Source organism: Monosiga brevicollis, genomic scaffold, assembly GCF_000002865.3.
Source record: "Monosiga brevicollis MX1 MONBRscaffold_32 genomic scaffold, whole genome shotgun sequence".
NCBI lineage: Eukaryota > Choanoflagellata > Craspedida > Salpingoecidae > Monosiga > Monosiga brevicollis.
The window spans coordinates 13,555-24,602 of record NW_001865069.1 but is presented as its reverse complement, the minus strand read 5'-3'; the positions used below and the strand labels follow the sequence as shown (position 1 = coordinate 24,602).

Here is an 11,048-nt window from a genome sequence, read left to right as displayed (position 1 = left end):
GGGGTGGGGGTTGTGGCTGTGTGTGTATGGTGCAGAGGTGGGGTTGAGGGGGATAATGGTGGCTTGATTTTGAAAGCCTTGTGGTCCGGGGGGTAGGGCGCTCGGGCCGAGGCCGGCACGTAGAAATGCGCTGGTACGAGGGGGCACGGAGGCGGGGCCTTGGCTCGACGCACTTGCCTATGATTCTGTGTTGCCTTGTGGCTTGCGCTTGGGTAGCCACGACCTTGGCCAGCAATAGCTCGACAGTTGCTTTTGCTGGTCCCGACTTGATGGCCGTGCGGGACGGCGGTGCCTGGAACGAGGTTAACCTTGCCCTCGTCGCGGAGCGCAGCAACTGCGTGCTGGCAGCTGATCTCGATGACGATGGCGACTTGGACGTCGTCGCTGTGGGCCCGAGCAACAACCTGACAGCCTGGTATCGCAATGAGGGGCGCGGTGTCTTTAGCACCTCGGTCGCGCTCGCGCATGTCGGGAACGAGCCCAGTGTGGTGCGCGCCACCGACCTCGATGGCGACGGGCACGTGGATATCATCGTTGGCTGCAAAAAGGACAGTCATGTTTATTGGCTGCGCGGTTTGGGTGGAGGTAACTTTGCTGACGCTGCGCTCATCCTCGTGGCTGGCTCGTACTTGACGGACGTGAATGTCGCCGACCTGGACGGGGATGGGTACATGGATCTCCTGGCGGCAAGCCTCAACGAAGGTACTTATACCTGGTGCCGTGGCCATGGACAAGCGCAGTTTGACGCCCCGCGCCTCTTGTCTACGCGCACTCAAGTACGTTCTATCGGAGCTTACGACATGGACAATGACGGGCTCCTGGACGTGGTGGCTTCGAGCCCTGGGGATAACGTCATCGAGTGGTTTCGCAACTTGGGCAACGCCACTTTTGCGTCTGAAAGTATCCAGATCAACACCGACAAAATCAGTAGTCCCGCACTCGTCGTCATTGATGTGGATGGTGACGGTGATCTCGATGTCGTCAAGAGTCAACCCACGGCAAATGGCGCAGTATCCTGGTGTGTCAACGACGGCAACGGCTCTTTCTCGACCGAGCGCGTCATTGTTACAGGCTTCGATAGCCCCCGCTACCTAGCTGCTGCAGATCTAGACGGCAATGGCTGGCTTGACATTGTCGTAGGGGATCGTGATGCCAAGCACTTGCTGTGGCTGCCCAACCTCGGCAACGGCGCCTTTGGGCCTCGGCGCTTGATTCAGGGCTCCCTCAACACACTCCGCATGGTCACGACGGGTGACCTCGACGGTGATGGTCAAGCCGATGTGCTTTGTACCAAGGGTGAAGATGAAGCTTTGTGGTTTCGCAATGAAGATTCGGGTGCAAGCTTTGCCGTGCGCATGCTTGGCATCTCGGCGGTCGGCTCGTACACCATGGCGGCGGGCGATTTGAACGGCGATGGACTTCTCGATGTCATCACCGCCAGCAGCACCAACGACTTTCTGGCATGGTTCCCAAACCTGGGTGCCGGCCGCTTTGCCACCCTGGACATTATTTCGACTCTGACCCTCAACCCGCTCTCCGTCCACGCTGCCGACCTCGACCTCGACGGCCATGTGGATGTCCTGTGCGCCAGCGGCACCGATGATACCGTGCGTTGGTTTCGCAACACTGGGTACGGGGCCAGCTTCGTAACCGCGCTCATTACTGACACTGCCATGGGCGCCTTCTTCGTCACGGCTGGTGATCTTGACAACGATGGCTGGCCGGACGTCCTCTGCAGCAGCGTCGGCGATCATGTCGTGGCTTGGTATCGCAACACAGGCGCTGGTGGCTTTGAGTCTGCACGCATCATTGCGTCTCAAGGTAATGGCGGTCTTGAGGGCACGCTTGCGCTCAGCCTTGGAGATCTTAACAAAGACGGTTGGGTGGATGTTGTCAGCACCAGCTATACTGGTGCAGTGCTCCTCTTCCCAAATCGCGGCGCCGGTAATTTTGACTCCCCCTACGTCATCTCCTCGGTCTTGCAAAGCCCAACCGGTGTTGTTTTGGCGGATGTCGATGGCGATGGCTTGCGTGACATCATCTGTGCTGAAACAGCAGCCGGACGCATCATCTGGTTTCGAAACAAGGGCGCCTTTTCTTTTTCCAGGCTACGCATTTTAGCCAACCCCGTGGCTGGACCCAGTCTGGTGGCCACCGCGGATTTGAATCGCGACGGCTCGCTAGACTTTGTGTCCACGAACGATCTGGACGACTCCGTGGCTTGGTATGCCAACTCTGGCGGTGGCGAGTTTATGCCAGCAGTTAAGCTCAACGGCTCGATCAGTAGCCCTCAGGGTCTGGCGCTTGGAGACTTGGACAATGATGGTGACATCGATGTCACAATCTCCACCTACGAGACCAGCTTTGCCGGCTGGTATGCCAATCCCTTGTACGTTGCTTTCAGGGCCAAGGCAGACGTCCCAGCTGATCATGCTAACCTCTTTTGTGATGCGCTGCGCTTCTCGTTTTCTCCTTCCCTTCCTCCTGTCTTCTATTCTTTCCTCATCACGGTGGCTGGCTCGTGTTGGCGCTTATAGGTACCATCTGCCAGGCTATCAAACCGAGCCATATCTTGTGCCGGAGCGAGCCAACGCCAGCTTTTGGGGGCTGCGCGTTGAGACCCATCTTTTGTTTCTTGGCCTGATTGACGACCTTGGCACGCGTCAGATACAAACGTACCTACTAACGGACGGACGTTGGTCCGTTCTTACGTACAGTCACATCGTGTGCACCGAGCCCGCGCTTAATGTGCCTACGTCACCGTCACAGCCACTCTTGACGACCGAGTCTGGCGTACTTCTGCCCTACCTCTCCGAGGCCGGCCAGGTGAATTTGCTGGTGTACTACGGCTTGCGGCTGAATCTATCTTCCGTTGTGGCCCTGCCCAATGTCTCAACTTCTACTGCCATGGTCATGCACGGGGAACGGCTGGTCTACACGAGGAGCAATGCGCTCCATAACAATGACACGGTGGTATGCAGCAGCTTACTTGTCGAGGCCGGTTCTGCTGTCATACACAGTGCGAGCGCCTGTCTTCGTCTCCCCTCCATGGTTCATGCTTGCAGCACCCCGCAGCCACCCATTTTGTTTCTTGGCACGAATGATTCCGTCCTGGTATTCGAGGCCGCAGCAAGCAGCGATGAGTTTGGATTGCTACGTGCCCAGCTGCAACTGCAAACGTCTGATGACGCTGCCTTTTTGGCCGTGCACGAGGCAATGGGCAACGGATTTGTGCTGACGATGCGTCTGCAGAACACGCTGGCTTTGGCCCACTGGACCTATACTTCAACTCTGGGTGTCCGTTTGCGCACAGCTATTCTAGTGGGCCAGTGTCAAGAGCCCCTGGACGTAATGGCCTGGTCCAGAAGCAACACTACGGTCTTGGTCAGCTGCGTGGGCCCAGAAGCGCGTGTACATGTACTGCTTGTCAACTTGGCCACCCGTGTTTTCGTTCTCATCTATCGCGGACCACCTGACGCACCCGCTGTGGCTGGACTGGCTCAGTTTGACGACGACGCATTACTTATCTTGGCCCACGAGGTGTTACGCCTCGACGTTCCTCGTTTTGTAGCTGCCACTGCGCCAGTTGCGACGGACATGACACGCACGCTCGCGCCGCTCCTAAATCAAACTGAATTCTACCTTGCTCCAACCAGAACCGAGCTTCCCGAAGTTCCATCACAGCGAGCCACCGTGCCAGCTTCCACCACAACACGCGCTGTGGAATTGACAACCGCCTTGTCCACAACGGCCTCTCTGAGAAGCACCACGCGCGATGCGGCCCGCGTGGACGCTTCCTCTGGCAGCGGACAAAGTGAGGTGATCATTGCAGTTGTGGTAGCTCTGATCGCAGCCATTGTGGTCGCGGTGTTATGGTGGTGGTGGTGGAGCCGCCGGGCCAACAGCAGTAGCAGCCGGTCACAAGCGTTCCGCGGCAAATTGTTTAGCGATGAAGGCGATGGTACAGTCCCCATGTCAGCAGCAGGGCAGCTAGAATTGTGCCTCTCCGAGCTGGATGCTACGTTGCGTCGAGAAGCGTTTGCCCAGGGTGCTCAGCTTCCAGCACCGCAGGAGCTACCAGCCCTTGTATCACTGTAAGGTGTCGCCCTTTATGGTTTTCTTTTCTGCTGTATTGCCTATGTCCTCATTGCTGCTGCCTGGTGTTCTCGCAGTTCTTGGCTGCGGCTCGGGCCCGAGATTGGGCGCGGTAATTTTGGGCGCGTCCGCACGGTTCGTTGGGTGCTTTTGCAAAGTGACGTGCGCTGGGGTGATGCGTTTTTTTTTTTTTTTTTTCTAGGGGAGGGGTGCTATTGTTGATGCGTCGTGTCATTCTCTGTGACGGCTTGGTAGGCAACACTCTCTAAGCATCGCGAATTGTTTGGTGCTACTGCCGTTGTGGCCATCAAACAGTTTTCTGACGTGCAGGTATATCTATTTGCGTGTGAAATGGGTTGGAAGCGGATGAATTCCATGCGCTTCATGCTCACATGACTTCTTGCGTGCCTTTACATCAATCAGGTGGAGGACTATCGTGCCGTGGTGCAAGAAGTTGCCTTAATGCACCGGGCAAGCCATCACCCTGGCATTGTTTCGCTTTTGGCGGTGGTGCACGACAGGTATCACTGCACAAGGGTCATCGCGTAGCGCTCGAGGTAGTTCTCACCTGGCAATGATTTCTGTCTGTAACTTGGCAGCATGCCGATAGCTCTGGTTTTGGAGTATGCTGACCGGGGCGATCTTCGGCAATTTTTACGGGGCCAGGATGGGGCAAACCTGAGCGAAGATGCAAAGGTTTGACTTTTGGTACCCTCGTTCAAGCGTGACTGTTGATATGGATGCTCATTGACGACGGGCATAACTTTTTCCAATAGCTGGAAATGATTGCACAGTTTACAAGCGGGCTCTGTCACGTGCACACCTGTGGCTTGTTGCATCGGGACATGGCGAGCCGCAATGTGCTGTTGTTTTCCTCTTCACATTCTGAGGTCCCTCAAGCCAAGCTTGCCGACTTTGGCTGTGCGTTTGAGTTGAACTGGGCGCCACCTCTGGGGTTTCACGTCATCAAGTGAACCCGTTTTTCTCCAAGATGGCTCGCAACATGGCTTCTCATATCCGGATGTATATATTGTTGATTGATTGCTGGTAGTGAGTCGCTATCTCTCCGACACGCACGACTATTATCAAGCCAGCAGTTTAGACAACACTCCTTTTCGGTGCGTGGACCTTGTCGCTTTTGCGCAGGCAGTGGAACAAACGCCTCTCACTGCTGGGTGTGACTCGAGCAGGTGGATGGCACCAGAATCGTTATCGAAAGGGCATTTCGGCTTTGCCTCGGACGTGTGGGCCCTTGGGGTGACCATGTGGGAGGTGAGGCCTTGGGTGTGTGGTTGAAGTAGGAGCGGCTCATTCAAACTAATCGACGATGCTCTGGTGGCGGAGTAACAGGTGTTCAACCAAGGGCAGACCCCCTACGGTGCCATTGGTTTGCAAATGATTTTGGAAAAGTTGCAGAGTGGCAGTCGTTTGAAACTAAGCAACCTGCCGCCTCTATTGCAGAGGTGAGCTGGTGGTGGGATCGGACTGAAGATGCCGCGGGGTATTGTTGGCTGTGTCGGCTCATTCGCCTCGGGTGCCTGTCTAGTTTGCTGACAAGTATGTGGGAGGCCGAGCCTCGTCGGCGACCAAACTCGGCCGCCGTCCTGCAGGCTGTCGAGTCGCATCTGCATGGTACAAAGGCGCACGTGGCCAATCCCGCATGGGCCTTTGATGAGCCGGCGGAATCCAGTTTATAGAGTATGGTTGCTTTACCGATTGACGGTGTATGAGGCGCTGATGGCTGTCACAGATTTGATCAATCCTTGTCTTCGGCGTGTGGAATAATATGCATCTGTGATCAAGTGGCCAGCCTGTGGATCGGGATCGACAATATATTTCAATGATCAATTTGTCAAACACACCAAGGAGCAAAGGCCGGTTCGCGAGCAATTGGGAAGGGAGGGAGCGGATTGGGGTGTGTGTTTTCATTTACGCGAGTCGTTCAAGAAGGTGAAGTCAAGGAGAAGTCAAGAAGGAGAATGAGCAGTCCCGTTAAAAAAAAAAAAAAAAGGGGGAAAGAAAGAAAAAGCCCAAACGTAAAAAAGGCACAAGAAACAGACAGCGACAGGCAAGGGGATCAAAGGATCGACCAAAGCTTGCGGGACGTGCGCACAGGCGCTAAAATGGCGACGAGGATCGTGAAGACCACGAACGAAGGATGTAGGAATGGCAGGGACGAGAAAAAAGGAAAAGAAAGTAAAAACAAAAAAAGCAAGAGGGGACCAGAATGAAGAAAGGGGTTTACGCGGCATGAAAGCCCAAGCGAATGGGTGTGAGCTTTTGCGTGGGCGAGGAGCTCATGATTGGTGGGTTGGGAGACAGGGCGCGGCGCAAGGGGCTGCCACTGAGGGGGCTGGGGCTTCGGCGAAGGCTGGGACTGCGAGGACGAGTCCTTTCGGGCAGGGAGGGAATAGGGGTGATGAGCTTGGCCAGCTGCAAGAGTTCGTCGACCGTGTTGGTTGGGTAGGCACTGTGGTTCTGCAGGGTGCGGGAGAAGAAGGATGGCTTGAAGCGCATGGTGGTGTCCAGGATGGTCAGGACGCTAAAGTCGCACAGGCGTTCCTCGGTGAATTGACCACGAATGGCGCGGATGGCATCTGTCAGCTGGGTGGCGTTGTGAATTTGCTCGGGCATCTGGCCATGCATGTCTGTCCAGCGGCTGCTGATGCTCTTGCTTTCAAAGCCGGCGAGGGCTTCAGCCACGGACTGGGGGTCCAGGCGTTCGCCAGAGGCAATGTGCTCCGCCAAACGGGTCTGCATGTCTTCGGAAAGGCAAGGTGTGAGGTGGACAAGAAGGAGCATCTTCATGGCCCGGCGCTTGTCGTCCTCTGACTTGCGCAGCAGGTTGGCGCCAATGTCCACGGCCGCTTCGATGCGTCCAGCCAAGGCGGTGAGATCGGGGATGGCCGAAGTAAAGGTGCCATCAAACCAAAACCCAGGGTGATGCAGTCCATAGCCAGCCATGTTGTGATGAAAGGCCAAAATCGGTGAATGGCTCATGCCACTGTTGACTCCCGCCCAAGGTGCCAGCCACACGGAAAAAGAGAGAGAGAGAGAGGAGGAGGAGGAGGAGGAGGAGGAAGGGCAGAGACCAGAAAGCGCGCAGAGAGAGAAAGAGAGAGTGAGAAAGAGAGAGAGGAAAAGGCGACGACACGACGCAGAAGAAAAATGCGAGCAGAGAGAGAGAGAGAAAGAGAGAGAGAGAAAGAGAGAGAGAGAGAGGCAGGTGGCGTTGTGAGTGTGTGGTGCGAGTTGGATTGTGGCGGAATCTTCCAGCCACCACGTCCGAATTCAGGACGGGCTGCGTGGGGGTGAGTTGGGGCAGCGCGTTGTTTTGTGATCGGGTTGATAGGGGGTCTGTGGGCACGTGTCCGGATGGAGGACAACAATACAACTAGGAGAAAATGGGAGTTCGAACTTGTCGAGACAGTCGTGTGTGGGCAGGGGAGTGAGATACATGTATTTGATTGAGTTGGTTGTCGTGCCACGAGTCGTGACTGCCGTGGTATGATACGCAGCGGGCCATGCTTTACCAGATATCGACTGCCGTACTAACCGACTGCTGAACTCAGCGACTGCTTGTAGCGGTAGCAGCGTGAGTTGTCAAAAAAAAAGACCAAAAACACGCCTTTCATGCGGATGTATGTTGTGGCAAACATCGAGAGTGGAGCGTGCGGAAAAGTGGTCCTCGCAAAGGGGGTTGTGTGGCCAAGTGCAGCTTGCTCATGGGGGTAAGCTGGTCGCGAAGAAGGATCTCGCGTGTGCCCGGCCTACACGTTGGTATTGCGCGCCACGCTGACGTTGTTTTTCTCAATTTTTCCGACATAAATTCCCTCGCACGTTGTGGTTGGGTGAAGATCCGGGAGGAATGCATCAGCCAACTTGATTGGTGCTTTTTCGTCCAGACTGGCATGGAAGACTGGTGATAGCTTGCATGGTGGTACGCAGGACTGCGGAAGGGCGGCATGCTCAGATCGACTGCCAACCTGGCACCAACCCAGGCGCCCCCTTCACCTTGCTCCTGGCCCTCCTTGACAGCCCTTGGTTTTGATTGGCGCCTTCAGCGCAGCGCGCAGCCTGGTCCGGCGGTTCGACCCCTTGGAGGGGCCCGAGCGAGTGCCGAACTTGGGCTTCATGTGAGTCAAGGGGGTACGTGGGACAAAATGTCAGGATCACACGCAAGCCGCGTGGTTTTTGGCGCGTAGTGGTGGAACTTTGACACCATAATGAACAGCCACCGAGCCTTTGAACTCAAAGAGTAAATGAAGCAAAATATAAACAAGACGTTTTTGTAGTAATATTTTCAGTGTTGGGTAATGTAGATAAAAGTAGAATAATTGCATATCCGTTTCTGCCATCGTTTTTACGTAAGGTGGCGAGTGTGTGGTTGGGGCTCGAAGCCTTCTTCATGGCGCACAATTTTCATCGACGCAACCAAGGACCCATGAGTCGCCTGAACATGATGACGGTTGCCTCAAGGTGCACGCTGACCAGACGTCTGGTTATATACAGTTTCAGCTCGTGCATCTTCCGCCAACGGTCATACCACATGGAATACACCGGCTCTCGTCCGATCGCCGCAGTTAAGCCATGTTGGGCCATGCTAGTACTATCGTGGGTGACCAGATGGGAATACATGGTGCTGTTGGCCAGTCTATTTTTTGCCTTTTTCTTAAGGAAGGAAGTCTTGTATGCCGAGTGCTGGGAGCCATCAGTATGCCGAGTGCTGGGAGCCATCAGTATGCCGAGTGCTGGAGGGGCTGGAGCGACGTGAGGCATGATGCTGAAGTGAGGCTTGATCCTTTCTTTCTTTCGGGAGCAAGCACCGATCGCGCGTGCGCGCTCTCTTAGAAGCTTGCTGGCAGTGTCACCAAGCAGCCAGCAGCTGAAACAAGGGGCGCATCGGGCGCTGTGTGCACATCCCTGATGGCGAAACAGGTTCACGATTATCAACTACGATATCAATTGTTCGCTCTTCCTCTAGCGAGGATGCCTTTATCTCGCAACATATCCACCGTCGACCGCAATCACGTGGCCCACCACGAAGCTTGCTGCATCACTGCACAACCAGAGCACGGCTGCCGCCACCTCCTCTGGCGTGCCCAAGCGCTTGATGGGCACGTCGCGCATCTGCTCCTCAATCACGCCCTTTTCCGCCTGCATCATGCCCGCCACCATGGGCGTGTCAATGATACCCGGTGCCACGGCATTGACGCGAATGCCACGCGCTGCATATTCGAGACCTGCCGTCTTGGTCAGGCCGTGAATGCCATGTTTGGCTGCCAGATACGGTGAGCGACCGGGCACACCAACAAAACCGCCCAAGGACGAGTTGTTGACAATGGATCCCGACCCCTGCTTGCGCATCTGGGCCAGCTGGTACTTCATGCACGCAAAAACGCCTCGCAAGTTGACCGATAACATGACATCATAGTCTTCCAATGAAGTGTCTGCCAAATCTGTCGCATTGGCTTGAATGCCCGCGTTGTTGAACGCCGCGTCCAAGCTGCCAAACTCTAACACGGCCCGCTGCACAGCCTGCTCCACTTCGACCTCCTTGGACACGTCACAGACCACGGGGAGCACTCGATGACCAGCATTCGTGAGCTGTTGTGCCTCCCGAGTCAATGCCTCCTCGTTTCGATCCACCATCACCAAGTTGGCTCCCGCTTGGGCAAAGCCGGTCGCCGCGGCCAGACCCATGCCCGACGCCGCGCCAGTCACAAAGGCTGTGCGCCCGCTGTAATCATAGTACAAGGCCATGTTGTGACGCTTCACGTCAAATACTCGAAAGCGACAGAAGCGGATGAATCGATGGATGTTTTGGGTTCGAAAGAAGTGGGAAAATGACAATAGGTGTACCAATTCCTGTCCAGAGACCCAGCTCAGCACGAGTGGCTGGTCAAACGCCACGATCGGTCCCAGGAGAACTGCGCCGCTGCCAACCCTAACCAGGCTGTGAGGCACCTGCCTCACCACCGTCCAAGCTACACACACCCTCATCATCATGATACCATCATGGACTGTCCTCAATTCATCGGATATCTGACAAATCTGTCCTTTTATCATTGACGATGCAAAGTAGCGTGTGGAGTATCCAAAAAGTGAGATGAATGCCTCGCGAAGAGAAACCGAGATGCATAGGAAGAGTTCGGAACGATATCAGACACAGACACCAGACACAGGCATCAGACACCAAACACAGACACCAGACACAGACACCAGACACAGACTCCAGACACAGACTCCAGACTCCAGACACAGACACCAGACTCCAGACACAGACACCAGACACAGACACAGACACCAGACACAGATACAGACACCAGACACAGATACAGACACCAGACTCCAGACACAGATACCAGACACAGATACAGACACCAGACACAGATACAGATACCAGACTCCAGACACAGACACCAGACACAGACACAGACACAGACACAGACACAGACACAGTTACAGACACAGACACAGACACAGACACAGACACACACAGACACAGACACACACAGACACACACACACACACACATACCCAGATACAGATTGCTAATATTCACGGTTTCTGCAGCGCTGCATTGGCCTTTGGCATCTTGTGCTGATAGAGTGAATCTATGCATGCAACTTCTTGTGCTTGCCTTCCAGCGCATTGTGCATAGGGGCCCGTTCGTGTTGAGGATAGGCGCGAGAGGATAGACACATCAGACACATGTGTTGTCAGTTGATCACGACAACCGTACATGCATGCACAAAGCTTGTAGGTAGTCGTATGGTAGTATTTTACTTTTTATTTTTATCTTGATGTCTCTCTCTCTCTCTCTCTCTCTCTCTCTCACCGACCAAACCAATTCATCTCTCTCTCTCTCTCTCTCTCTCTCTCTCTCTCTCTCTCTCTCTCTCTTTCTCTCTCTCTCTCTCTCTCTCTCTCTCTCTCTCTCTCTCTCTCTC

At 55.0% G+C, this 11,048-nt stretch overlaps 3 protein-coding genes across 3 annotated transcripts; 1 reads left to right on the top strand and 2 right to left on the bottom strand.

Annotated features, from left to right (window-relative positions):
• Positions 1-269: 269 nt before the first annotated feature.
• On the top strand, positions 270-5,069 carry MONBRDRAFT_11774 (uncharacterized protein; the record flags this gene model as incomplete). Its single annotated transcript, XM_001749638.1, has 6 exons — positions 270-2,374; positions 2,538-4,094; positions 4,298-4,346; positions 4,519-4,616; positions 4,695-4,791; positions 4,872-5,069. 6 exons carry the CDS (start codon positions 270-272, stop codon positions 5,067-5,069), a joined length of 4,104 nt encoding a protein of 1,367 aa, XP_001749690.1.
• An 882-nt stretch (positions 5,070-5,951) lies between these two features.
• Positions 5,952-7,754, bottom strand: MONBRDRAFT_34211 (uncharacterized protein; the record flags this gene model as incomplete). Its single annotated transcript, XM_001749583.1, has 2 exons — positions 5,952-7,364; positions 7,652-7,754. 2 exons carry the CDS (start codon positions 7,752-7,754, stop codon positions 6,337-6,339), a joined length of 1,131 nt encoding a protein of 376 aa, XP_001749635.1. The 3' UTR covers positions 5,952-6,336.
• Positions 7,755-9,090: 1,336 nt separating this feature from the next.
• Positions 9,091-9,858, bottom strand: MONBRDRAFT_38805 (uncharacterized protein; the record flags this gene model as incomplete). Its single annotated transcript, XM_001749582.1, has 2 exons — positions 9,091-9,204; positions 9,241-9,858. 2 exons carry the CDS (start codon positions 9,856-9,858, stop codon positions 9,091-9,093), a joined length of 732 nt encoding a protein of 243 aa, XP_001749634.1.
• Positions 9,859-11,048: the final 1,190 nt, after the last annotated feature.